General features: G+C 42.7%; 1 protein-coding gene across 4 annotated transcripts in view; it reads left to right on the top strand.

The window, feature by feature from the left end:
• Positions 1-27,004, top strand: part of ADAMTSL1 (ADAMTS like 1) — a 394,686-nt gene that overhangs the window by 330,921 nt on the left and 36,761 nt on the right. For all 4 annotated transcript variants that reach the window (XM_079330161.1, XM_079330160.1, XM_079330159.1 and 1 more), the window contains 4 exons: positions 8,818-9,028; positions 21,090-21,269; positions 22,800-22,953; positions 24,222-25,362. In XM_079330161.1, coding sequence (XP_079186287.1) covers positions 8,818-9,028; positions 21,090-21,269; positions 22,800-22,953; positions 24,222-25,362 — 1,686 coding nt within the window. The remainder of the gene's footprint in view (positions 1-8,817; positions 9,029-21,089; positions 21,270-22,799; positions 22,954-24,221; positions 25,363-27,004) is intronic.

Raw genomic sequence — 27,004 nt, 5'->3', positions numbered from 1 at the left:
TCCTTTCTCAAACACTTCCGCTGCTGTGTTTCCCCATACGATGACATCATCAATATATTGTAGATGTTCCGGAGCTTCACCCTTTTCCAGTGCAGCCTGGATCAGTCCATGACAAATGGTAGGACTGTGCTTCCACCCCTGGGGTAGTCGGTTCCAGGTGTACTGCACACCCCTCCAGGTAAAAGCAAACTGAGGCCTGCACTCTGATGCCAAAGGAATGGAGAAGAATGCATTTGCAATGTCAATGGTGGCATACCACCTTGCTGCCTTGGACTCCAGCTCGTACTGGAGTTCCAGCATGTCCGGTACAGCAGCGCTCAGTGGTGGAGTCACTTCATTCAATGCCCGATAGTCCACAGTCAGTCTCCATTCCCCATCAGATTTATGCACAGGCCAAATGGGGCTGTTAAAGGGTGAGTGGGTTTTACTGACCACCCCTTGGCTCTCCAGCTCTCGGATCATCTTATGAATAGGAATCACGGCATCTCGCGTTGTTCTGTACTGCCGGCGGTGTACTATTGAAGTGGCAATTGGTACTCATTGTTCTTCTCCCTGCAGAAGTCCTACTGTAACTGGATTCTCAGATAGTCCAGGCAAGGTGTCAGATATGCTCTGCCATCACAGTTGCAATTCCAAATGCCCATCTTAGTCCTTTTGGGTCCTTAAAATACCCGCTCCGAAGGTAATCTGTGCCCAAAATACATGGGGCCTCTGGACCAGTCACAATAAGATGTTTCTTCCAATCCTTTCCAGTTAAACTTACTTCAGCTTTCACCAGGGTGAAGTCCTGCGATCCACCTGTCACACCAGCAATTGAAACAGATTCTGCTCCCACGTGTCTTGATGGAAGTATCGTACACTGTGCACCTGTGTCCACTAAAGCTTTATATTTCCGTGGTTTCGAAGTGCCAGGCCATCAAATCCACACAGTCCAAAAAAACACGATTCTCCCTCACCTCACCCTGGCTAGAGGCAGGGCACCTCTAAGCCTGTTTCTCCTTCTTTTCTGGAGTATACATCTTAGAAGTTCCCTCAAGAGGATCAGACATGTGATTATCAGTATCACGTTCGGCACTTGGGCTGCGAAAAACAGGAGCAGCTCTCCTTTTGGTGGAACTTCCTCTTTCAATCTTTCCTTCCTTCAAATCCCGCACTCGTTTTGCCAGAGCAGCCGTAGGCTTCCCATCCCACCTTCTCATGTTCTCTCCAGAATCCCGCAAGAAAAACCACAATTCAGCTCGGGGAGTGTACCTCCTCTCCCAACTGGGGGAACATCTGTGTTGGGTACCAGGGTTTCTAATCTGTACAGCTGAAATTTGGAGGAGGTCCTCCTTAATCTCCTCCCTGAGTCTCCGATGATTTTTCTCTATTTTATCTTCTAAGTCTTGTAAGCGTGTTTCCACAGCTGCAATTCTAGCATGGGTCGGGCCATGTACTGCATCTGCATATGCACGAAGTTTCTTTGCCATATCAAGTACTGTCTCATACACCTTATCTCTCTTCATTATCGCTAGGGCAGATGCATACTCAGGTGGCCCAAGCCGCATAAGTTTTCTCCACATCACCGGCGTGCATGGTACCAGGTCTGGATTTCTAGTTGTTACGTCATCTGAAAAAATAATTTCTGCTACTGCCATTTCCCTGAGGCGTTGGACCCCCTGCTCTATAGTTTTCCATCGGGTCTGCTGCACATACAGGTCATCTGCACACAGATATCTTTGTGCCACGCTATCCAGGACCCGTGCCCAGAGGCTTTGAGGGTTAGCCCCCCTCATCACACCTTGGTCGATAACAGGATCATGGGACAGAGACCCCAAATGTCTCGCTTCAGAGCCATCCAAAACTTTAGCCTCACCTGCCGCATCCCAGAGACGAACTAGCCAGCTGATAATAGATTCATCAGGTCTCCGGGTGTAATCTTTTCTTAATCCACGAAGATCCTTTAGGGAAAGGGATTCATTATTAGTCTCTGCTCTTCCACTAGTTGTTTTGACTCCTGATTTTACATCAGGAGGTGTTGAAGGTCCCTCTCCAGCATCATCATCATCATCATCTTTCACTAACCCATCAGTCTTCTTGGTGCACTTCCCACTTCTTGTACTGGTAGCCACAGCCATTGGTTGGGGCTTATTCTCCAGTTTAGTTGCTGGGTTTCGGCCTAGGGGGTTGGCTGCAACTTGAGTCACTGGGATAGGAGATAATTTATCTCCCTGTTCCCTTTCCTCTGTCTCCTGCTCTATAGTGCCTAGCAGGGTGCGATATGCATGTGCCAGGGCCCAGCTCACTGCAATAATCCTTTTCTCTTTAGAACCATCCTGGCATTTCCCCTTTAAGTACCTTGCAACCTCAATCGGATCTTGAATCTGTTCTGATGGGAATTCCCAAATTATGGGGTCAGAAAACTCCTTTAAAATCTGGCCCACTTTCTCCCATATGCCATTCCACTCAAGATTCCTCCTGGCCAGCTTGACTCCCAAATCAGGAGTCCTCCCAGCCCCTTTAGAAACCTCGGCCTTTATTCTGTATAAACTGCAAATGGTGCAACAAAGACTTACCAAATTAACTGCCAGAAACATAATGTCCTTAATATTCAGGGAGATCTGAGTATTTTCTAATACAGATGTAACTAATTCAGAGGAGAGGAAAGGAAATAAAGGCAGAAAATGTTTTTTTCCTGCTTCTCCTCTAATAAATAACACAAGCCATGATTTATATATTCCTGAAGCAGATTCCAACCTTCTTATAAATCTCTGGTATGCCATTATCACCAAGCCTAGCCCGATGAGTATTTTTGTTAATACCCCTTTAATACAAAAACTTTGTATTAAAGACAACACCGGAGCTATCTCCGGATAAATAAACAAGCCCAACGACCACAACGGTATTAACACTTCAAAGAAGCCTAATGACCACACATACAGGCAGGCTCCCACAAGAAAAGACATTCTGGATTCAATGACATACCAATACCAACAATTGAAAACAAAATATTATTAGAATAAAGTTTTTTCCACTTTTTCTGGTTTCCCCGTATGGGCCACCAAAAGAATTTGTCCAAGTTTAGGACAAATTTGGGAAAAAAGACCTCCAAAGGGCCCCCTCCACCCCCTTACAATTTCTTCCTTCACCAAGCTCGGAAAGAATTTTCTTCAGGGGAAAGTGGAAAAAACTTTTTATTAACAAAAATACAAAAGAAGCACTTCCCAGCACAGACCCAGATGAGATTAACTCGGCTGATCTTCGCCGGGAAGGGCGGCAGAGCTTCTTTGGCAGACTTCCAGAGGTGGTGTCCGAAGTTCAGATCCATGTCCTCTGGAGCCGGTGCAAATCTTAGGGATGAGGAGGAGGGAGAGAGGGAGAGGGGCAGCTTAAGCAGCCTGGGGGAAAGCAGCTGAAGCAGCAGCAAGCAGCAGCTAAAGCCCCAAAAGCAGAAAAACACCCGCCTAGATTAAACAGCCTGGGGGAGGGGCTGGCAGCTCCATGGTGGAGGGTAGGGAGAGGAGCTAGTCAAAACATAACCCATAACAGCCAGGAACAAGATCCTGCTCTCTTGATTCTCCAGTTCTTTACCTGAACTGTTAGAGCACAATATGATCTTGATATCTTTATTCTTCTGTTTAAAGAAAGAAGGAAAATTCCTTTCTAATTAAAATTAGATGTTCAGGAATTTACAGGTTTATATATTAATGTCACATGTTGGAATTTTTAAAACAGCTGATAACAAATGCCCAAGTTTAATTCAAAGACCACAGAAAAGATTCTTGTTAACTATGTCAGGATCATTTACCTATTATAAATGGCATAGTTAAACTGTTTTTTGAGAGAATCACTAACATATTTAGATGTACATTAATAGTATGGAATAATGGTCCTGTGGTGGTAACCATGTTTTTCAGATTATTGAGCATTTTTGGCCATTGAAACTTGAAAGCTTTTCTTTCATTCAGGGGCACTGTGAGTATTTACATTTTAAAACGCGCTGGCCATCATAATTGTAGAAATTGTTTGTTAAAGTGGAATTAAGCATATGCATAAGCATTCCTTAGATATGTCTAATTTATTTAATGAGCATGTTTCAGAAAATAGTGATTTATTATTGTTCCTTTACCAATTAGACTTGTATTTCATAAAACTGATGTTAGATCATATTGTTAGTCTAATTCAGCTATATATTGGCTGATAAATTTCCCAAGTTGTGATTTCCTGTTCATAAAATCTGTCCATCACTAATTCACTTTGTTAGCTTCTAGTTCCTCCAAATGTAAGAAATTCCGTGTTTTGGTTTGCTGGAGTTTCCATTAAATTTTGTCTAGTTTTTAGACTACACCTTTCCCTTATCATTGTGTGTAAGAGAAACTAAAGAAAAACAATTGTCTTGAGCAGTCAGGTCTGGTATTTCTGAAACTACTTCAGAAACTGAGTCTGCCTATCTTCATATGTGACCAACTCTAAAAAAATCTATTATGATATTCTTATAGAAGAAGGAAGTTGTTCATTTGGAAAGTTAAGTTTCTGTGATCAGTTTTGGTTTTGAAATTTTGATGATACTTGAAATAAATTGTATTTTCAGACCATCCTCTGCTCCTAATATATTTCCAGTAGAAATCTGTTTTCATCTACGTTCATTTGGAAAATGTTCAGGTGTGTGTGACACATGTGATACGTGTATCAGGGATAAGTATGTCTCAGTGATACATGTATTTCAACACATCCAGCCCTATGAATTGCCTTTCCTCTTACACTCATCTTGGCTAGCCATCTCTAAGTGTCCCAGTGGTATTAAATTATTACAGCTTTTGTTCAATCAGTTCAAATATTTGGTGTAATTTATGTCTATCAGTAGAGTTAGGTATCTATATCCTGCAAAGGTTGAAAACGTTTTGAAATCTGCTATATATTAAATACAGCTTTTGAAATATTTTTAAAGTCTATTTTGTGCTTACATACATGCCCTCTACTATATTTAGGAGGTGGAGATGGACAACTGGTGAACTAGTAAACCTAGAGCTAGGACAATCCAGAGGTTTAGGAGCATAGATACATCAAAGTCCTAAAGGCTAAAAATACGTTGTTTCTCTGTTACCAGGTTAGTGCAGCTTTGGGCAGTAGTGAAGGAGAAAGGATAAAATGTATGTTTTGGACCAAAACTATGCAATCCTTTCACCAGACTCTGAAAAGTAATATGGGAAGTACCAAGCAGATGACTTTGAGCTGTTCTATAAACCAGCAAGTACACAGATGGTTCTTAAAATCTATACCTTAACAGCAGCTACAGTCAACTTACAAAGATACCAGTTCCACTCATGCAAGATTGCTTTAGCCTGATTCTGTAACTACTATATTCATCCTTTAAAGTGTATTATTCTTTCCTACTTGAATTTTAATTCTGGTATTGACAGGTGCATGTAGGACATTTTCTTTTGTTTGCCCTGTGCATTGGAAGAGCCAGTATGGCCAAAACACACAGAAGAAAAAGTAGGCAGAGAAATTCACAGTTAAGTACTATATGAAATAAGACAGGACATATTTCAGTTAGCATAACATAACACTCTACAGTAGGAGCTGTAAAGGTTTTGAAATAAAAAACAGTGAGAGACTCCAAGTCAGAAGAACAGTTTAATAGAAAAAAAGGAGGAAAATAAAATACATGCCATAGTAGAAAAACCACTGACAGAGTCAGAATACAACCTGACACCCCACTAGTTAGCATGGTGGTAGCAATCCAGATGAAGTGGTCTTCTCAAAGCAGTGATCCTGTAGAAATCCTGGCAGTGATCCTGGTAGCTCTTGTCCTCTGGAAACCAATGGGTAAGAACTGCATTGGTGTTCCAAATGTCAGTTTTTATCAAAGTAGGAAAGGCTGAGCTCCTCCCCCTGGGTGGAGCATCTCACAATGGGATGATGTGATTTTACCAGTCATGCAGTGAGACTCAATGGCCAATTAACCTGGAGGAAGAATGGTTCATGGGAAAGATAAAGAACATTGCCCCATCTGGTTTTAAGACATGGCCCATTAGCAGAGGATATCTCCCAAAAAGATAAGGATCACTGCCCAACCTGGTTTCAGTAGAAGGTGATAGAATACATGCCTTTGGGCATATCTTTACATTGTAACCTAGGATGGGGCAAAACAGCATTGCTACAAAAAACCCCAGTATTTTATAGATACATCTATATATTTAAGATTATTATTTCCAACAGTACAAGTACTCTAGAAACCAGTTGGTAAATTTAGTAGGATAAGATTAATTCAAAGTGTTGCAAGCACCTTTAGCTGTTATAAAATAATTCTATAACCCTGTAATTCTATAAGATTATTGCTGAGTTTTCTCTGTGCTTCTTAGGACTTTGAAATTCAGGTATATAATTTATGGGTTCAGTTATTTGCCCATCTCTACTCCCTACTCCAATTTACACGTCTGCTCTACTCTTTCATTCTTTACTTTCCATCTGTGAAAGCCCATAAAAGTCTCCTGGGATTATGAAAGTACTAGGGCAAGAGGTATTTGACCTCACAGTTCGTGAGCTCCTCAAAGGAAACTCCTCTTTAATGCATCTGGAAAGAATTGTGAACAAACCAGTGTTAATTATGAGCGGGGCAACAGATGCAACCTGCAACATTTAGAAATTTCAAACACTGGGAAAACAAGTCATTTCTCTTCATGGAAACACAGCATTTCTTTCTGGGAGAAGAAACAGATACCCTCTTCTGAAGAAGTCAAGATGTCCAAAGGGTTTATGTGGCTTGCTAGCCACTGAGATGTTAATTGCCAACAGAAATATTTTGCACTTATACCAATAATAAGCAAAATGTTGCTGGAGGCAACAGCTACTGCCAGCACTTGAAAAAAAGAAACTCTGGCAACTAACCATGTATCAAAATAGATTCTGAAGTAACAAAATACTTTCTTTTCACCACCTACTCAAATGTCTTATTTTAGATTGTGCCAAAACTGAGAAGTAGATGATATTCCCATTAATTCTGACAATTTCATGGGAAAATCTGGGAAGACCTCTCCTCCCAGATCATTCATATGGAGAACATACTCCAGTTTAGTTTAACTGGCTGCCATATGTCATTCCTATTCCACTGATAAATAGCTCCCAGTACATGTGTACAGATTAGTGTCCTTCAGTGTGTTATGGCCTGGAAAGTGACATGGGGAACTTCTAACTCAGTATTAAAGATGCATTTATTATTGGAAAGGGTTAAACATATTGTTGTCATTGCTACTAACAGAACCAAGAATCCTGTCTAAAAGCATACTACACCATCATTATGTTTACAGTGAGGCTCAGGATGTATCCTTCCATAAAAGCAGAGAATGTCACCAGCAGATGGAGCACAGCAGGGGAGCAATTTGGTGCCTTTGGTCCATCAGGATATCATCTAGGGAGGAAAAAAATTCTTATGTGCTAGCTGTTTAAGTTTGTTAAGGATGTTATTTGAAAGGGAGAAAACATGCTCAAAAAATAACTTTATAAAATAAAAGGAGGTTAGAATTGTTCCATGACTGTAGGCTAGCACAGTCTTAAATGGTTATTTGAGTAACATGTTTGCTCACATAATATGTTTTACAGCACCAATAGCACTAAGCTATTTCCTTTGACTGCAGATCTCAGAGCATCAGAGTGGTATTTCTCTGCTTCTTCCACAAAATCTGCCACATTCTGCTGACATTGCTTCATAACTTTTCTCCATTATCTGCCCCCATGCTGTCTGGAGCCTGAGGGTATCTTCTTTCATAATCACTCTCTTTAAGCTTCTGCCTAGGTTTGTTTTTCTCAAAGACAGGTTCTCTGAGCCTTCCTTTTCCTGAATTTTTAATTTATTCTCTCAGCAATCAGTTTCAATAATGTCATGCTGGAAAGGAAGCTACTCTTCAGGATTTAAAAAACATGGAACTCTCTGGCCTTCATGCTTTCATTTTGGATGTGGAAGTATATCCAGATCAGCATACAGTTTTGTGTGAATTTGTTGGAGAGGCTATTTTCTTGTACTTTCCTCCTAGAACAGCATATAATGCTGATTTTTTGTGTATACATTTCTACATATCTGAAGTACTTTCTAGCTGACACCTGAGTGGAAGGTCTAGTATTTTACATAATTTTTTAATTTTGTGCTTAACTGATAGAACAAGTGGTTGTACAGTTCAAATAGCAGAAGTCTGGTTGAACACTGAAAAACAGTTATCAAAAATCCTATTGATACAGGATTTACATACCTAGTTCATAGAAGATCTAGTTGAGTGGCAGGTGTTCATCCAGGGGTGGAAGGTGATCCCCTGCTCTCCCATTGCATCTCTCATTGCATATCTCAACAGCACAGAAAAATCAGTTAGGAATACCAAAGAAATTTGTGCTCAGCATTTCAGTTTCACATTATTTTAATAATTTGTTATATCTTCCTTTTGTTATATCTTTTTGTTATATCTTCCTTTATTTTTTGTTATATCTTCCTTTATTTTTTGTTGAAGATAGGAGGAGAAAACCAGCTAATTAAATCCACTGTACTTTGAAATACATTGTCAATGCTCCTACAGACAAAAAAAAAAATCCAACTATAGGACACAAAACATTTCCTGTGATATTGCAGGAATTCCAGAGACTTGCAGTCCAAGAACTTCTGACAAGAGATGAAAATACAGAACTGCAGACATTCATCTTAGCCTCATCCTCCAGCTACTGTAGTGACATTGATCCAAGAAGGAAAATTCCCTTTCATTTACTGTTTCTTCACTCCATCTGTCATTACAAGAGAAAAATTAAGGTGAATTTATTCTGTGCTTAAGATTTTCTCTGCTGACCCCTTCACAGATGGGAGATTGGGAATTGGAGCACTTGCAGTCTTACCTGTGGGGTTGGTTTGCAGACACGAGATGTCTTCTGTTCTCATCTACTATCAAGAGAGACCAACAAGACTGTGATTTTGGCAGATGAGTTGTGCTCTAAACCCAAGCCATCCCTTGTGCAAGCCTGTAATCGCTTTGACTGCCCACCCTCCTGGTATCCTACAGAATGGCAAGAGGTAAGAATTTATGTGTGACCTCATTTTATGACTTCTTAAAGTCTTCATTGCACGTATTTCAGCAGTCAGAGGGCTGGAGCACCTCCCCAATGGAAACAGGCTGGAGACCTGCAGTGGATGGGGCTCCAGGGAAACCACAGAGCAGTCTTACAGTTTATCAAGTGCGCCCACAAGAAGGCTGAAGGGGGACTTCTGACAAGGCATGTAGTGATGGGGCAAAGAGTTTAAACTGAAAGAGGGTAGATTCAGTTTAGATATTAGGAAAAAGAATTTTAGTGTGAGGGTATGGAGGCACTGAAACAGATTGTCCAGGAGAGATGTGGATACCCCTTTCCTGAAAGTGTTCAAGGCCAGGTTGGAAGCTGTCCCTGCCCAGGGAAGGGATGGGGTGGGGTGAACTAGAAGAACTTTTAGGTTCCTTCCAACACCAACCATACTATGATTCTATGGTCTTGCTTCAACCCATCAACAGGAATCATTAATCTTTCTGACAAGCCATTAAAAAACTGCAAAGTGTGCATTTTTTGCTCTTAAAAATGCATTAATGTTTCCAGAGGTAAATAATGACTGTAGCTATTTCTAATGCAATGACAGCTACCTATAGGTTTCAAAAAAAAATATCTGGAAAATATTGGTCAGCTGCAGTGAGTGGACTTGGATGATGTCAAAGTTTCTAGGAATACTAAATTAGAAAGATTAAGGATAAAAAAAGAGTCTTTAAAGCGTTTTGAATATTTCCTGTATTCTTAAATAATAATATAATGTAGTTTAGTGCTTCAGATTAAGAAATGTGTGTTAAACACTTTCCTTTGGGAGATGGATGCTTTATTACACAAATTATAAAAATTCATGTCTACACAATGGGTCTGTACAAGGCTTTCCAATTTAGAAAGCACCCTGGAATGTGTTAATTTGCTGAAATCTGACTGCAAATTGAAATACTTGTGTAATTCAAAAGACTTAAAGATGCTTCTTTAAATGGTTGTAATACTACATTTTTAGTAATACTGCAGGAAGAAAGGATTCTGCACTGTTGTCAAGACTAAAGGAAAAAATTGCTAAGTGGTATATGTGTAAGCAAAACACCTGTTAGTTTTCATTTTTGATGCATGCAAATCTTCATTCTATCCTATGTGAAAACTATGAGTATTTTGCATAATGCTTGCATGTGCCTATTCAGTGTCTGTATATAAAATCTGGTCTTCACTTAACAGCCAGGAAAATATTAACGTACCCACCTAATGAGCTTAGTAAGTCCATGAAGCTGGGAGAGCTTTGGATTAGAGCAACCAACACAGTAAAAATATTTATTCCAGTCTGATGGTCTGTCAAAGCTAGGTAATGAGCCCATGGCTTTAGTCCTCTGTTTAAAACAATTCAGTGGTACTTCATGCTTTAATTTGTCTACTGATATTCACACACACATATCTACTTAGTTGTACTTCTGAAAATTTCTTAGCTATAGGTATAAAAAATGTTACATTTGCTAAAAACAAATAGTATCTACTAGTTCATAATATAATAACAGAAGTCAAGTGTTTCAAAATTAGCATATGCTAAAAGTTGCACATATGCTTGTCCAAGTCTTGTAATTGGCCATAGTCCTTACAGAAAGAAATTTTTTGTAAGTATATGTGAACAATTAGAAGAGATATGTGTTACAGTAATATGGAAAAATTTATTTCCTGCTAACAGTGACCATTAGCCACTAATGATAGGCCACACTAAATTGGTATCAAATTGTTTCTGCTAGAGCATTCTCCAAACAGATTTTTCAAGGTTGTAACATCTTCCTCAACAGTTTAAACATGCATATGGTCACCTGTGTAAACTAATTTTTCCAACCATTCAAGGGCTCCCAGATGCTGTGTCTTTGGAAGGTTTAACAGATCTTAGTGAGGAAGAAGCTTGATTAAGTATAAACGCTTTAACAACTATGTTAATAAGAAAGTGAAATAAACTGTTAACAGGTTCTGGTAGCAAGTATCTTCTCTGGGCTGCAAGAGAGCCTGTGCTGTGATTCATTGCTACAGTTAAACAAAGGTCATTTATAGCTCTTCTGCCTTACTTCCGCAGACTTTTCAGGTTGGGCACTGAATATTTCCTTTGCTTACCTTCCACCAGAGGAAAAACAGCACAAAAAATGTGTTTCTCTACCTATTCTCTTCTGCTTCTGCTCAGATGAGTACTGTGCCAGAAAAAAAAAAAAAAACCAAAAAAAAAGAAAAAACCTTGAACCCATCAAAATCAATTTCCATTCTCTCATGTTTTAAGGATGTCTGTGTTTCTTCTTTGCAACACCATCATCTTTACAGATATTTCCACCCTGCAGGAAAGCCAGACCTTGCAGCTCAGTCCCACACAGGTTTCCCATCTGAAAACCTGCACCATGAGGCTTGTGCATTACACTTAGGGATTATTACAGCTGTTGGCTTCTGAGATGTGGAAAGGAAAAAAAAAAAAACATTTGGAAAGGATGTGAGTAGCTGAGAGAACCGCTGGAGATGACCTGCAGTTAAGATCTACAGCAAAACTGCTGCAGAAGAGAATCTGAAGAAGGATTTCTTGCTTTGCTTTGAGGGACCAACACCACCACCCCTTTCCCCAGGCCCCTGGGAGGATTAACCTCTTAGAGGAAGATGAAGGACCCTTCAGGAAGGTGCCTTCCTCACCCTAGGGAAGGTCCTTTAAAGCTTCACCGATGTGCAAGTGTAAAATCTGTTCTCCACGTAGCCTGATTTCAATACATTCCTTTGGCCTCATCAGTGGAGTTTGAGGTGCTTTTCAGAACACTCACTCTCTCTGGTTTAATGCAAACACACACACAAAAACCCTAGAAGATTTAAACTGTAATTTCTACTGTTTTCTTTTCTAAGCCTTTTATGCTTGTAAGGAAGGATTGTCTGAATTAAATGCCATTTGAAGACCCAGATTTCCCAGCAGATAAACACACAATAATTGTCAGTGTTATAACAATGCAAACAATTTTTAAAACATATCTTTACGTATTTCAGACTACTTATTTTTAAAATTTCTGTTAAATACATTAAGATCTTTCTCATTTTCAGTGGTGCTCTTCTGGAGTAGAGTTTAAGCTTTAATTTTACAAGATCCTGTAAATATCTGTTCTGCATACCTGAAATGGGAGACATCCATTAGTAAATCTTCATCCACCTTTGTTTTATTACTGAATAAGTGCTGTAGTCTCAGTCTCAACATTCTTTATTTGCTTGAGTGCTGTCATTGCTCCAAAGATAATTGCAACAATGACTTGAAAACAAAGATAGCATGGAAAAACTTTTTTCTTATTTTTTCCTATCTATTTTGAATCTGTACCATAAAATGTCTCTTCTAAATCTTCAAGTGTCAGGCTTTAAAAAAACCTGAGAGACCTTATGAGAAAAAAATTGCAGGCCCTTTATCATACTGTGAAGTCTTAGAAGAGAATTTATTTATGAGAGTAAGGAAAAACCTGTATTGTTGCACAGCTTGTGTAGAGAACAGTGTAAAATTAAAACATAGGGAGACCATGGAAAGGGTCCTGGTTGATGGCAAGTTGAACATGAGTCAGCAGTGCCCTGTAGCCAGGAGGGCCAACCCTGTCCTCGGGGGCATCAGGGACAGCATCACAGCTGGGCAAGGGAGGGGATTGTCCTGCTCTGCTCTGAGCTAGGGCAGCCCCACCTCCAGTGCTGGGGGCAGTTTGGGTGTCACCATATGAGAAAGAAAATAAGCTGTTAGAGAACATCCAAAGGAGGGTAACAAGGATGGTGAGGGATCTTGAGGGGAAACTGTATGACAAGCAGCTGAGGTCACTTGGTCTGTTCAGCCTGGAGGAGACTGAGGGGAGCCCTCAGTGCAGTCACAAATTCCTCATGAGGGGACGAGGAGGGCCAGGCAGTGATCTCTGCTCTGTGGTGACCAGTGACAGGACCTGAGGGAATGGCCAGAAGCTGAGTCAGGGGAGGTTTAGGTGGGATGTCATGAAAATTTCTTCACCCAGAGGGTGAGTGGGCACTGGAGCATCTCCCCAAGGAACTGGTCTCAGCACCAGCCTGACAGAGTTCAAGAAGTGTTTGGACAATGCTCTCAGGCACATGGGGTGACTCTTGGGGCTGTCCTGTGCAGGGACAACACTATGTAAGTGAATAAAATCCAAGAAGCAAGAAAATAAATGTTTTGTCTTATCTCTGGTAGAGTTGAAAGGGCAAAGAGACTTCCTGAGATTTGGCTGGTTGACAGTAGGAACTTACTTTGTGATATTCATAGTGTGTAACCCATTTTGAATCTTGTATATGATAAAAGTTTTTAGGCAATGTTGGAATTCTACTTTTAATCATATTTTTCTTCCTCCTCAGGAATTAATTTTCCTAAAATGAGAGGCTGATGGACATTTTCTTCTTTTGAAAACTAATGTTTTTCTTGCTTACTTTTTTGAAGCCTTTGAGCTTTGTGATACTCTAAATAAGTGGGACAAAGGCTAATTTTATACATTAAAAGAAAATACATATAAAAATGTCTTTCTGTCTCTCAAAGAAAATGTTTATCCTTAATATTCATCCTAGCATTAAAATTTATGCAGCTCTTTATCTAATAGAGAAGGGCTTTTTATGATTGAAAGATTTTTTAATACTCTCCCTTTCTAACTGCTTAAGTATACTCTTTAACACTTCTCCATGTTATTGTTCACTTCTCTTGAATAATTGCCATCTCACAAGCTATAAGCAGCTCCTGGTCATGTCAGTGTAATGCAAGCTCCCCCTTTCCTTTTCTAGAAGAAAGGCAAAAAGGAGCTGGCTGAACTGAGCAGAACTGGGAGCTTGCTACCAGCCTCGTGAAAAGGATCCTCAGGAAAAACAGCTGAGCAACTAAATTTACAAAATATATTCAGGAAAGCTACTAAATTTGGTTACTCAATATTTACTGCCCTGCTTGACTAGAAAAATTGATACAGAGGAGAGTATTTACATTAAAGACGGAAGGGAGGTTTGTTCTCTGGATAATAATCATCTCAACTTACTTATCTACTGCTAGGCAAGACTCTTCCACTTTTCTGACATGTCAGTGTCAGACCTCAGACAGACGTATTAGTATTTAGATTCTTGTTCGGGGTTGAGTGTTTTTCTATTACTGTGTCAATTTAAAGAATTTTTTCCCATTATCATGCCAGTGGAGCTGGCCGGGTTACACCCAGAATCTCTGATGACTCTAAACAAAAGGGGGAGGTGGGAATGGCTCCCAGACGGGCCTCTGAGGCTTCCGGGGAGGGACTCGTGTTTCTGGCAAGCGGGCAGGAGGACACCCGATCTTCAGCCCACGCGGCCGAGCACAGGAGAGCAAGACCCTCTGTGATCACCTGCCCTGCATCTGCCCCGTTCCAGCCTCCTGCCTCTGCAGACACAGCTGATCACCCAGACACAAACGGTGAGCGAGGAGCCGCCCACTCCAGCCCATTCCTGCCCAAAGACCGGCGTGGCCGCTGCCACCCTCTCCCGCCTGCAATCCCTTCTGCCCTCAGCAGCTCTGGGCTGGGACTAAGCACAGAAACAGCGTGCTTGCATCTAAAGGGACTGACACTGAGTTATCTATTCTGTTCTGTTAGCAATTTTAACAACTGCTGTTGTTTTCTGCTTGTACGGTTAGATATATTAGTAAAAGAGCTGTTATTCCCATCCCCTTATCTCTGCCTCAGAGTCCTTAATTCAAACAATTATAATAATTGGGGGGAGTGGAATCAAAGTCTCTATTTCAAAGGGAAATTTCTGCCCTTACTGGCAGACACCTGTCCTTTCAAACCAAGACAAATTTTGGCGCCAAACATGGGGCTGAGGGCACTGAGTTGAGAGTTAAGACAGGAATAACAGCTCTCTTAACTGGCAATATGTTGTCTGGTTTAATCTGGTTTGGGTTCCATGTGGTCACAGCCATCTCCCTCCCATTTGCAAGCCCTTATTTGAATATGGGCCCCCTCACCAAAGTTACTGTAGCTATTATCCTATTCGTTTGGTGGATTGATTATGTCAGGAATTCATGGGTTTTTATTTTTTTCTGGGAAGCGGTTGCATGGATTTGGAGCTATCGTACTCTAACTGCATGTTTCTGGGGTTATTTCAGTAATGGTACTAACTGTGAGGTAACGAGTGCAAGGGAAATTTTCTCCCAATCCATCACCCAGTTTTTTGAGGCTACCCCACCGGTTTTCAAGGATTTCAGATCTGCTTTAATTGCTAGTGTTATTATACAGTGGCTGCTGTTGGTGATAGGCCTGTTCTACTTAGCATTCAGAAACAAGGGAATATTGGCTTGGACAACAACTCTGATACCTGCCCCTGAGACTAGGAATGTTGCCCCAGAACCTGCCTCTGCCCCAGTGACTAGGAATGCTGCCCCAGAGCCTAACCCTACCCCACAGCCCACCGCAGAAATGAGCCACCCAGAGTGGGTGGGGGCTCTAGTGAAGGATATAGCCCAAATGTTGAAGGAGAAAAGCCAGATGTTGAAGGAGCATAGCCAGAGGATGAAGGAGCATTTTTCTCCAGCTGGTGAGAAACCCTCCCCCTGCCCTAAAGAGGGAGAGTCAGATGGTGCTGCAGCAGAACCCGTAGATGTTGTATCTGTCCAAGTTCCAGCTGGATCACAGGAGCAGCCACAGCCAGCAGCAGTTGCTCCTGTGGAAACTAGGAAATCTAAGATTAAAACGAGGCACCTAGATAATGGGGATCAGCAAGGAGGGTCCTCACAACCAGCAAGGGAGACAGAGGTTGAGATTGTCACCAAGTCCCTCTCATACAATAGTCTCCGTAACCTGCATAGAGACATTGCACGGCGGGGCCGTGAGCCTTTTACAACTTGGTTACTCCCGGTCTGGGACCTTACAGGAACAGGTGTACAACTGGATGAAACTGACGCCAGGAATTTGGGACCAGATATTCGTAAGGGAGCAAGGCCTCCTTTCCCTCTGGGACTGGCTTTTAATGAGTGTGAGAAAGAAGTTTGTACGCAGAGAGAGAATGCAGGAGCACCACCGTAAGATGCTCTGGAAGACCCTTGAGGAAGGGATCCAGCAGCTGAGAGAAGCAGCAGTATTAGAGGTACTCTTTGGGAGGGATGGACAGTATGACAATGACCCTGACAAGGTCAAGTGCACAGGGCAGATGCTGTGGAATTTGGCAACCTTGGGTCCATCTCAATATACCACCTACATAGCAATGATTAATGCTGATAACCACCCAGAGATAGTGTGTTCTGTTGCCAACAAACTCAAAAATTTTGAGAGCATGATGAATGGCCCAATGCAGGTCAATGTCTCTGCCGTGGCCAGGGACCTCCAACAGGTCCAAGATAGGATGACGGATATGAGGGAAGAGATGATGGAGGAGATGAGGGAAGTAAGAGAGAAGGTGAGGAAGATTAGCATAGCATCAGTATGAGTCACAGGCCCCCAAGTCAGAGCTTCACGCCCCCCAGCTAGGGAAAGAGGGTACACCTCACGAGCTGACCTGTGGTTTTTCCTGCGAGACCATGGGGAAGACATGGGAAAATGGGATAGGAAACCCACTTCTGTCCTGGCAGCACGGGTGTGTCAGCTCAGGGAGGGAAATGCTAAACGAGGGAACCGCACTAAAATGAAGGTAGCCTCAACCTCCCACAAGCAAGGTGCAGGGTATTACAGCAAGGAGGATGGTCTGTCAGATTCCCTGGAAGGAACCTCCACTATGTATGCCCAGGACAGAAATAATAACCAGGGCTAGAGAAGCCCTGCCTCTAGCCAGGGAGAGGCATGGGATGACAGGATTTATTGAATAGTGTGAGTGCGATGGCCTGGCACATCAAAGCCACAGAAACATAAAGTGCTAGTTGATACTGGTTCACAATGCACTCTGATACCATCAGAACGTGGGGAAAGTACATGTTTCCATTGTTGGGGTAACAGGGAGATCACAGGAATTCACTTTACTGGAAGCTGAGATTAGCCTGACAGGGAAGAGGTGGCAGAAACATCCAATCATGACTGGCCCGTGCATTCTAGGCATAGACTTCCTCAGGAACGGCTACTACAAAGACCCAAAGGGGTTCAGGTGGGCTTTTGGAATAGCTGCTGTAGCGACAGAGAGCATTAAGCAGTTGAACACCTTGCCTAGACTGTCAGAAAACCCCTCTGCAGTAGGATTCCTGGAAGTGACTGAGCAACAGTTGCCTATTGCCACCATGACAGTGCACTGCTGGCAGTATAGAACAACTTGAGATGCTGTGATCCCCATCCACAAGATGATCCGAGAGCTGGAGAGTCAAGGGGTGGTCAGCACGAGCCACTCACCCTTCAACAGTCCTATTTGGCCTGTGCAGAAATCTGATGGAGAATGGAGACTGACTGTGGACTATTGGGCATTGAATGAAGTGACTCCACCGCTGAGCGCTGCTGTGCCGGACATGCTGGAATTCCAGTACGAGCTGGAGTCCAAGGCAGCAAGGTGGTTTGCCACCATTGACATAGCGAATGCATTCTTCTCCATTCCTTTGGCAGCAGAGTGCAGGCCTCAGTTTGCTTTTACCTGGAGAGGCGTGCAGTACACCTGGAACCGACTACCCCAGGGGTGGAAACACAGCCCCACCATCTGTCATGGACTAATCCAGGCTGCCCTGGAGAAGGCTGAGGCTCTAGAACATTTGCAGTACATTGATGACATCATTGTGTGGGGGAACACAGCAATGGAGGTATTCGAGAAAGGAGAGAAGATCATCCAGATTTTGCTGGGAGCCGGTTTCGCCATTTAAAAGAGCAAAGTCAAAGGACCTGCCGGAGAGATCCAGTTCCTGGAAGTGAAGTGGCAGAATGGACGGCGCCAGATCCCCACTGAGGTCATCAATAAGATCACTGCAATGTCTCCACCAAAAAGCAAGAAGGAAACACAAGCTTTCCTAGGTGCCATAGGCTTTTGGAGAATGCATATCCCTGAGTACAGTCATATTGCGAGCCCTCTCTACCTGGTCACTCGCAAGAATAACAATTTCCACTGGGGCCCCGAACAACAGCAAGCTTTTGCCCAGATCAAACAGGAGATCGCCCATGCAGTAGCCCTTGGCCCAGTCAGGACAGGACCAGAGATAAAGAATGTGCTTTACTCTGCAGCTGGGAGCCATGGTCTGTCATGGAGCCTTTGGCAGAAGGTGCCTGGTGAGACCCGAGGCCGACCCCTGGGATTCTGGAGCAGAAGCTACAAAGGATCTGAAGCCAATTACACTCCCACAGAGAAGGAAATCTTGGCTACCTTTGAGGGAGTTCAAGCTGCCTCAGAGGTAATTGGCACAGAAGCACAGCTTCTCCTGGCACCCCAACTGCCAGTGCTGGGGTGGATGTTCAAAGAAAAGGTTCCCTCTACTCACCATGCCACTGACGCCACATGGAGCAAGTGGATTGCCCTCATCACGCAGCGTGCCTGTATTGGCAACCCAAATCGCCCTGGGATTTTGGAGATAATTACAAACTGGCTAGAAGGTGAAGATTTTGGTCTCACTGATGAAGAGGAGCATAAGCAAGTGACCCAGGCTAAAGAAGCTCCACTGTACAACGAGCTGCCAGCAGATGAAACACGCTACGCCCTTTTCACCAACAGTTCCTGCCGTATTGTGGGGATGAACCGGAAGTGGAAAGCTGCCGTATGGAGCCCCACACAACAGGTTGCACAAGCTACTGAAGGAGAAGGTGGATCGAGTCAACTTGTTGAACTCAAAGCTGTTCAGCTGGCCTTGGACATTGCTGAGAGAGAGAAATGGCCAAAGCTCTACCTTTACACTGATTCGTGGATGGTAGCCAATGCTCTGTGGGGTTGGCTGGAAAGGTGAAAAAAGGCTGACTGGCAACGTAGAGGAAAACCAATCTGGGCTGCTGATGAGTGAAAAGACATTGCCACTCGGGTAGAGAAGCTACCTGTGAAAGTCCGTCATGTGGATGTCCATGTTCTCAAGAGTCTGGCTAATAAAGAACACAGGCACAACGAGCAGGTAAATCAGGCTGCACAGATAGAGGTCTCAAAGACAGACTTAGATTGGGGACACAAGAGAGAAGTGTTCCTGGCTCTATGGGCCCACGAGGCCTCAGGCCATCAGGGCAGAGACTCCACCTATAAGTGGGCACGAGACTAAGGGGTAGATCTAACCATGGACAGCATCTCTCAGGTTATTCATGACTGTGACACTTGTGCTGCCATCAAGCAAGCCAAGCGGGTGAAGCCCCTCTGGTTTGGGGGGCGATGGTCCAAATACAAGTATGGAGAGACCTGGCAGATTGACTCAAACCTGCCAAGGCAAGCGCTACGTGCTGACCATGGTGGAAGCCACCACTGGATGGTTGGAGACCTACCCTGTGCCCCACTCCACTGCTCGGAATAGCATCCTGGGCCTGGAAAAGCAAGTCCTCTGGAGGCATGGTACCCCTGAGAGAATTGAGTCAGACAACAGGACTCATTTCAAAAATAGCCTTATAAACACCGGGTTAAACAGCATGGCATCGAGTGGTTGTACCATATTCCCTACCATGCACCAGCGGCTGGGAAAGTCGAACGGTGCAATGGTCTGCTTAAAACCACCTTAAAGGCACTTGGTGGGGGGACTTTCAAGAACTGAGAGATCAATCTACCAAAGGCCACATGGTTAGTGAATACCCGAGGTTCCACTAACTGAGCAGGCCCTGCCCAATCAGAGCCCTTGGGAGCACCAGATGGAGATAAGGTTCCAGTGCTACACCTGAAAGGCATGTTAGGGAAAACTGTCTGGGTAAACTCTGCTTCCAGCAAAGACAATCCTGTTCGTGGGGTAGTTTTCGCTCAAAGACCAGGTTGCACTTAGTGGGTGATGCAAAAGGATGGAGAAACCCAATGCATACCCCAAGGAAACCTTATTCTAAGGTGAACTATCTATAATACTGTACCTGTAATTGCATGTATGTATATAATTTAAAGGTTTCAATATGATGTAGCATGTTGGCATGGAAAAAATTCGGGGTGGATAATGTTAGGGGTTGAGTGTTTTTCTATTACTGTGTCAATTTAAAGAATTTTTTCCCATTATCATGCCAGTGGAGCTGGCCGGGTTACACCCAGAATCTCTGATGACTCTAAACAAAAGGGGGAGGTGGGAACGGCTCCCAGAGGGGCCTCTGAGGCTTCCGGGGAGGGACTCATGTTTCTGGCAAGCGGGCAGGAGGACACCCGATCTTCAGCCCACGCGGCCGAGCACAGGAGAGCCAGACCCTCTGTGATCACCTGCCCTGCATCTGCCCCGTTCCAGCCTCCTGCCTCTGCAGACACAGCTGATCACCCAGACACAAATGGTGAGCGAGGAGCCGCCCGCTCCAGCCCATTCCTGCCCAAGACCGGCGTGGCCGCTGCCACCCTCTCCCGCCTGCAATCCCTTCTGCCCTCAGCAGCTCTGGGCTGGGACTAAGCACAGAAACAGCGTGCTTGCATCTAAAGGGACTGACACCGAGTTATCTATTCTGTTCTGTTAGCAATTTTAACAACTGCTGTTGTTTTCTGCTTGTACGGTTAGATATATTAGTAAAAGAGCTGTTATTCCCATCCCCTTATCTCTGCCTCAGAGTCCTTAATTCAAACAATTATAATAATTGGGGGGAGTGGAACCAAAGTCTCTATTTCAAAGGGAAACTTCTGCCCTTACTGGCAGACACCTGTCCTTTCAAACCAGGACAATTCTCCACATCACATATAAGTGTCTCATTTTCCAGGTAGAGAGCACCAATTTTCCATCTCCATACTGCAATGCTGACTCACTGTGTCCATGTGTTTTGAACCAATACCTTAAAACAGAACACTTCAGAAATACTGAGATAGTTTTTCTGAATATTAGCAAACTAGCTAAAGCTTCTTCCCTTTTCCAAAATAATTTTGATATTTTGAAAGCAGTCTACCTTGAGGTCTCTGAAATGTTTGTTTCTTATTTTCTATTTGGCCAAGACAAGTGCTGATTTCTATCCTAATTCTCAAGTAAATTTGCAGCCAGTGGGATGGTGCAGATGTGGTAAAAAGTGTCTCTCTTTTCTCAGTGTTCACAGACCTGTGGCGGTGGTGTCCAGAAGCGAGAAACGCTTTGCAAGCAGCGCCTGGCTGATGGCAGCTTGTTAGACCTGCCAGAAACCTTCTGCTCCATGCCAAGGACTGTCACACAACAAGCCTGCAAAAATGAGGACTGTCCCAGTGAGTGGCTTCTCTCTGATTGGACACAGGTATGCTATTTGTATGCATGACTTTTCTACAGACCGTGGAGATTAAGTTCCTAAACCAGTTGGGATAGAGGAGCCAAATAAGGTCAGAGTCCAAAAAGCATGTTAATTACAGTTTTGTCCTGTAATCTGTCCTTATCATCCTGGTTGAGCTATCACTAGCTCCGTGTTCCTCTTTGATGTCCATCTCCACAGATTTGTTTTAGCCATCTGGCCAAACCAGAAAGACCCTTCTGGTGCAAACACAAGTCATGCTCAAAGCAATAAATCCCTGCCTCTGTCCATGCCTATGCTTATTATTTCATCCAAGGCATTGATGAAGAGTAATCTTTATTACCTCAGGCTATATGCTCTTTGTTGCCAAAACCTAGCCATTCTGATGTCAATAGTATTTTACTCTTGAGGCCATTGCAGTCCTTTCCTATGATAAAGGGAACAGAAAAGAAGAGGAAGGAATGGAACAGGAGAAGAGGGGAATGGAAAGGGGAATGGAGGAGAAATATCATAAAAATATAATTTTACTTTATAAGGTCAAAGCAAAGGCAAAGATTCAGTCAAATAAGAATGAAAATCATTCCAACACCTTGCAGTCTCTGTCACCACTCTTCCAGTCCTCTTTCGTGGAAGATAGTGGAAATTGTCTTGTGGGAATTGTAAAAGAAATGTCAATCATCCTACAGAGCTGTCCCATCTGCACTCTTCTTATGGGGATCTGTCTGAGCATTTAGTGGATGTTTTCATAAAGTCTTCTGCCAGGAGATGCATAGACATTCTGGTGTTGAATCAAGTAATTACAGTGCTCCAACCATTTTCTAGCTCTTTTTACAGACTGCTACTTGGGTTCCAGAGCAAAGGCACTGCCTATATTTCCACAATGCTATGTACATATGAAACTAAATAGTCATGATGAAGTCTATCAAACAATGTCCACCTGTGCAACAAGAATTGTGGTCTGGTATTAGAGGGTTTATACTATTCTGTGTAAGCCATGTGTAGTAACTACAAGGCCGAGGTAATTAATTGGTCACTAAATTATTCATCCCATTATAATTACTAAATAGATTTGCAGATTTAAGATTCCTCAAAGATTAAGTTTACGCCAGATTTTATCACACCAGAATGCAACTGTGATTTGCAACTCCATGAGGTGTGTTCTTGGACATGAGCCTGAGTTTTTCCAGCCAGGAGACACAGACACACAGAAACAAAGTTCAAAACTGTCTTTGAACTGTAGCATAGTACCATTAAAACAAGGGACACTGACAGAAAATAAGTGGAAATGGCTGCATGGAAAGTATCTAAGCCTTACAGGACAGAAAATAACAAATATTTTATCTCCTTGCTGTGCCTGCACAGTAAGTAACATGCAGTTTGTAGCTGCGTGGTCAGATGCTGCTCTGCTTTACTCTGCTGCAATATTATGAAAACTGCTCTGTGGCATGTGTATGCCATGTGGATATGGGAGGTGAGGAGGGAGTGTACGACCAGGAGCAGCTTTTCCATTTCTCCTAATGTTTGTTTTCATGTTCCTAGTGTTCAGTGAGCTGTGGAGAGGGCACACAGAGTCGATACGCTATTTGCAGAAAGATGCTGAAAACCGGAGGCTTTGTTATCATCAATTCCTCACTCTGCCTCCCTTTGCCATTCCCGTCCTTGATCAGGCCCTGTTCACTAGGCCCTTGTGCAAGTAAGTGGAAAAGGTGTTTGGCAGTGTCTGGGGAAAAGGGGCTGGAAGTCCTTCACTAAGAAGCCCATGCTATTTCCTGCTCCACATGCTAGTATTTCCTGCTTCTTTCATGCTAGTATTACTCAGTCTTGTGGAGCGGGTTTTTCTGTCTATGCACGAGTCAAGCCAGTAGAGGAGTACTAAAGATTTCACTAATAGAGCTGGATGTGAGTCAGTGTCCTGGAAGGAAACTACTAGTTTCTGGAAGAACTGGCTCAAAATTCTGACCAAAATCTAGATCTGAATTTCACAGCTGGAATGTAGAGGCTCAAAGATACAGCACAGCAGACTGAGGGCTGGAGCAAATAAACTGCTAGAACATCTGCAAGGAAAATGGTTGGTAAGAGATTTTTTTGAAGACCATTTAGGAACTTATTGTTTCATTATGTAACTCAAGTCCTCTATGACCTGAGATTTCTAATGAACCATGGAACACAAGTTAGATGTATTTTATGTTGGTAGTTCACACATTTGTTTTCCCCATCACCAGCCCCCACTGTATACTCTTCCCTAGTCTGCAGTAAGCCAACTGGATATGTGAAAGTCAGCCTAGCTTCAGCTTGACTCTGAAACTGCTGAATGCTGGGTGTGTAGGGAATAAAAGAAGATCTGATGTTTAGAACTAAAGCTTGGCCCAAATGTTGCATGATATTTATTATTATTATTATTCATTAATAATTATTAATAATATGCCTATGCAGGTTAATTCAGTACTTCATAATAAAGATCTCTGACACAGAGATCATGAAACTGAAGGATACACTGCACTAGTGCACTTAAATACTATTTACCATGTTTTTAAGCTTAGCCCAGAGAGTCTTGTCCTGTTCAACATTACTCCTTGAGGTAGCAAGACTTTCACTCTTCCTTACTGTTGTGAGCTACAAGACCGGGTTGTCTTTGAAGGTTTGGAGGGTAAACTTGTTTATTCAGTGCATTTCTTAAATAACAGTCTTTTTTAAAGTAGTTGAACAACAAGAACTATGCTTCCACTCAAGTTTTCTCTCTCTGATAAAGCTTTTATCCCTGGCTGTTTGGTTTCTGCATATACTCTAGGCTACTTTTGCATTCCTGAAGTGTGTCTTGTTATTCCTCTTATTTTTAATGTCCTGCAACTTGGTGGTCGCTTTCTCCCGTTACTGTCTAATGGATCGAATGCTGCCTACAACAATGTAAACTACTTGTTTTGTTTAATTGTATCAAATACTAATTATATAATGGTATTTCAGGGCACAACAGGCCAGCTCATAAGCAAAGCCCCCATATTTTGGCTGTAAAACACGTTTACATCCAGACAAGGAAGCAGAAGAAACTGCACTTCACTGTGGGTGGATATGCCTACGTGCTGCCCAAAACTTCTGTTGTCCTTCGATGTCCTACCAGGAGGTTCCGGAAATCAATGATCACTTGGGAGAAGGATGACAAGAGGCTTGTCAGTTCAGCTCACATCACCATTGCACCCTTCGGGTACATGAAAATCCATCATCTGAAGCCTTCAGACACTGGGACATATACCTGCAAAGTCGGGCCAGCCCGAGAGCATTTCATAATTAAACTGATTGGAAGCAACAAGAAAATCATTGCTGGGCAGGAAGCTGGTGCTAGGGAGGAAGAAGTCATGAGCAAGGCTGGCTTAAATGATGCCTTGCGAGCAGGGGATAAACATCTCAATGGGATTTTCTTCAATGGTAGCAAGGCTGAAAACCGAGGGCACCTTGCTAACCCCAGCAGATGGTATGACAATATTGTCTCGAGGCTGCTACAGCTCAGGGGCTGGCCAGGGGAAAATTTGGAGTCCTGGGAAGCCCAGGAGTCCATGGAAAGAAACGCATCCTCAGAAGAGGACCAGAGCCAGGAGCATAGCCTGCCATTTACTATGGTCACAGAGCAGAAACGCCTGGATGATATCATAAAGAATTTGTCACAACAGCCTGAGGAGCTTAGAGATATCTACACTGAGCATCTTGTTGTGCAGCTGGCTCAGGAGGTTTTCAAGAGCTCCTTGGAGCACCAGGAGTTTATCCTCAAAGCATCAAGGCGAGAAGTTGATTCAGCCTCAGTGGAGTACCCTTTCCACAGACGTGTTTCTGGATTTACCAGCTCCCTGAGGACATCATCTGCTGAAACATTCATTCCAACCTCTGTAGATCTGGCAAATGGCTTGCACAGGCCTCATCAAAAGCCTGCCATCCTCCGAAAGATTTCAGCAGCACAACAACTTTCTGCTTCAGAGGTTGTCACCCACCTGGGACAGACAGTGGTCCTAGCAAGCGGCACACTGAGTGTGCTGCTTCACTGTGAAGCAGTGGGAAACCCAAAGCCCATCATCAGCTGGGCTAAGAATGGAGAGGAAGTGAAATACAATGATAGGTAAAGCATGTTATTTAACTTTTAAGAAAACAATTTATATTTTCACTCGTCACTTTCTGTGTTTTACTGCCTGTCAGTAAAATGCCTGGACAAAATATGGGCATATTTTGCTGTAGTCTGATTTCATAACAGAAAGAAGGGCAAATGCATGTGAAATGGTAAATGGGGTAAAAAAAGAGCACTGTAACTCTTCAGCAAGATCTGGATGGTGGGTCAGACTGGTGTGAGACAAGACCCTTACATCTGTTTAAGTAAGTGAAAAAGAAGGGAGTTTAAAGTACTATAGGACGTAAGTGCTCAATAACTCACCAGAGTCCTCTAGAGACTGGGAGTCTTAGTTTATTTTCCCATCTGAAGATGGAGATTTTTGCTATAAAGATTGATATTGAGATACGAGAACTGGTCATTGGTTGTTACTATTCTCCTCTGTTGGAGCTGAAATTGCATTTCTCCTAGCGCTCCAGGAGGGCCTGACAGATTGTGGTAAGAGAATATGGAGGAGATGAGGATTCCACATATGTATCTATGCATTAAACTGCCCCAGGGCATTACAATCACCATGTACTGAGTATGTTCTGATGGAGGTTGTAAACTGTGGAATCACACTTCATGGCTGTTTGCAGCTTTGCTGTCATCTCAACAGACCAGTCACTTAGCATTTGTCTTTTCATGTGAATTGGTGAATCCTCATCTGTTTAAACTCCAGAATGCTGGTCCCAGGTGTAACCTGATGAGTTGACATAGCAAAATTATTTTATTGATATACCACAAAAATTACGCTGCTTTTCCTTCAGGTAGCCTTTACTTTCTGATCACTCCACATTATTAATTTGTGTGGAAGAGCACAAAGAAAGAGGTTATTTTCAGTACAAGTTATATGCTTAACTGTGTTGATAACATACATTCCTCTCATGTTTATGCTTGGGATTTTATAGTTTGGTCCTGTTCTGTGAGAAATCACTCTATAAGAACAGGAAAACACTGCAGTAGGCAGTAATAATGAGCAGTATAGTGCAAAAGGTGTCCAGGGATCAGCTAGCAACTCATTCAGCACTGCCAGAAACTCATTGTGCACAAGATACTGACCTCAGCTAGGACATACACATTTAGTCATAAGGTCATGGAAAAGATGGAATCAAGACAAAGATGGAATCAAGACAAAAATTTATTTCCAGTGTGATGTCCTTAGATCATCCAGTAAAGTCCTGACTTAGATAAAACTGCCCCTTCTATTCAGTTATGAAATTATTTTATTAGCTCCTTCTTCAACTATTGAATCAATGAAAAAATAACTGCTTTTTATAATGATCTGAGTTTCCTGGTTCTTGCCTCTCTGTCTAAAGGCTAATAAGTATATAAAATTTAACACAAAAATAAAAAGGTAACTTTTGAAGGGGTAGAGGTCACTGAGAACAAGAATGTACCTCTGGTGGAAATCACATGCAGTCATAATCACAACTTAGGCATACAGAATCCCTTCATTTGGACATATTCCTGTTAAAATATCTGTAGGCTGCCCCCAAAATAAATCTTATATATAAATTTTATTCTAGTGGTTATATTCCATTAGGATTTGGGCATTAATTTGGGTCTTTTCTCTGTTTGAAATGACTGTAACTTTGTGATGTCCATGAAAGGAAAG

This window comes from Erithacus rubecula, assembly GCF_903797595.1.
Source record: "Erithacus rubecula genome assembly, chromosome: Z".
In the NCBI taxonomy this organism is placed as follows: Eukaryota; Metazoa; Chordata; class Aves; order Passeriformes; family Muscicapidae; genus Erithacus; species Erithacus rubecula.
The sequence above is the reverse complement of the archived record's forward strand: the minus strand, read 5'-3'. Positions and strand labels throughout refer to the sequence as shown.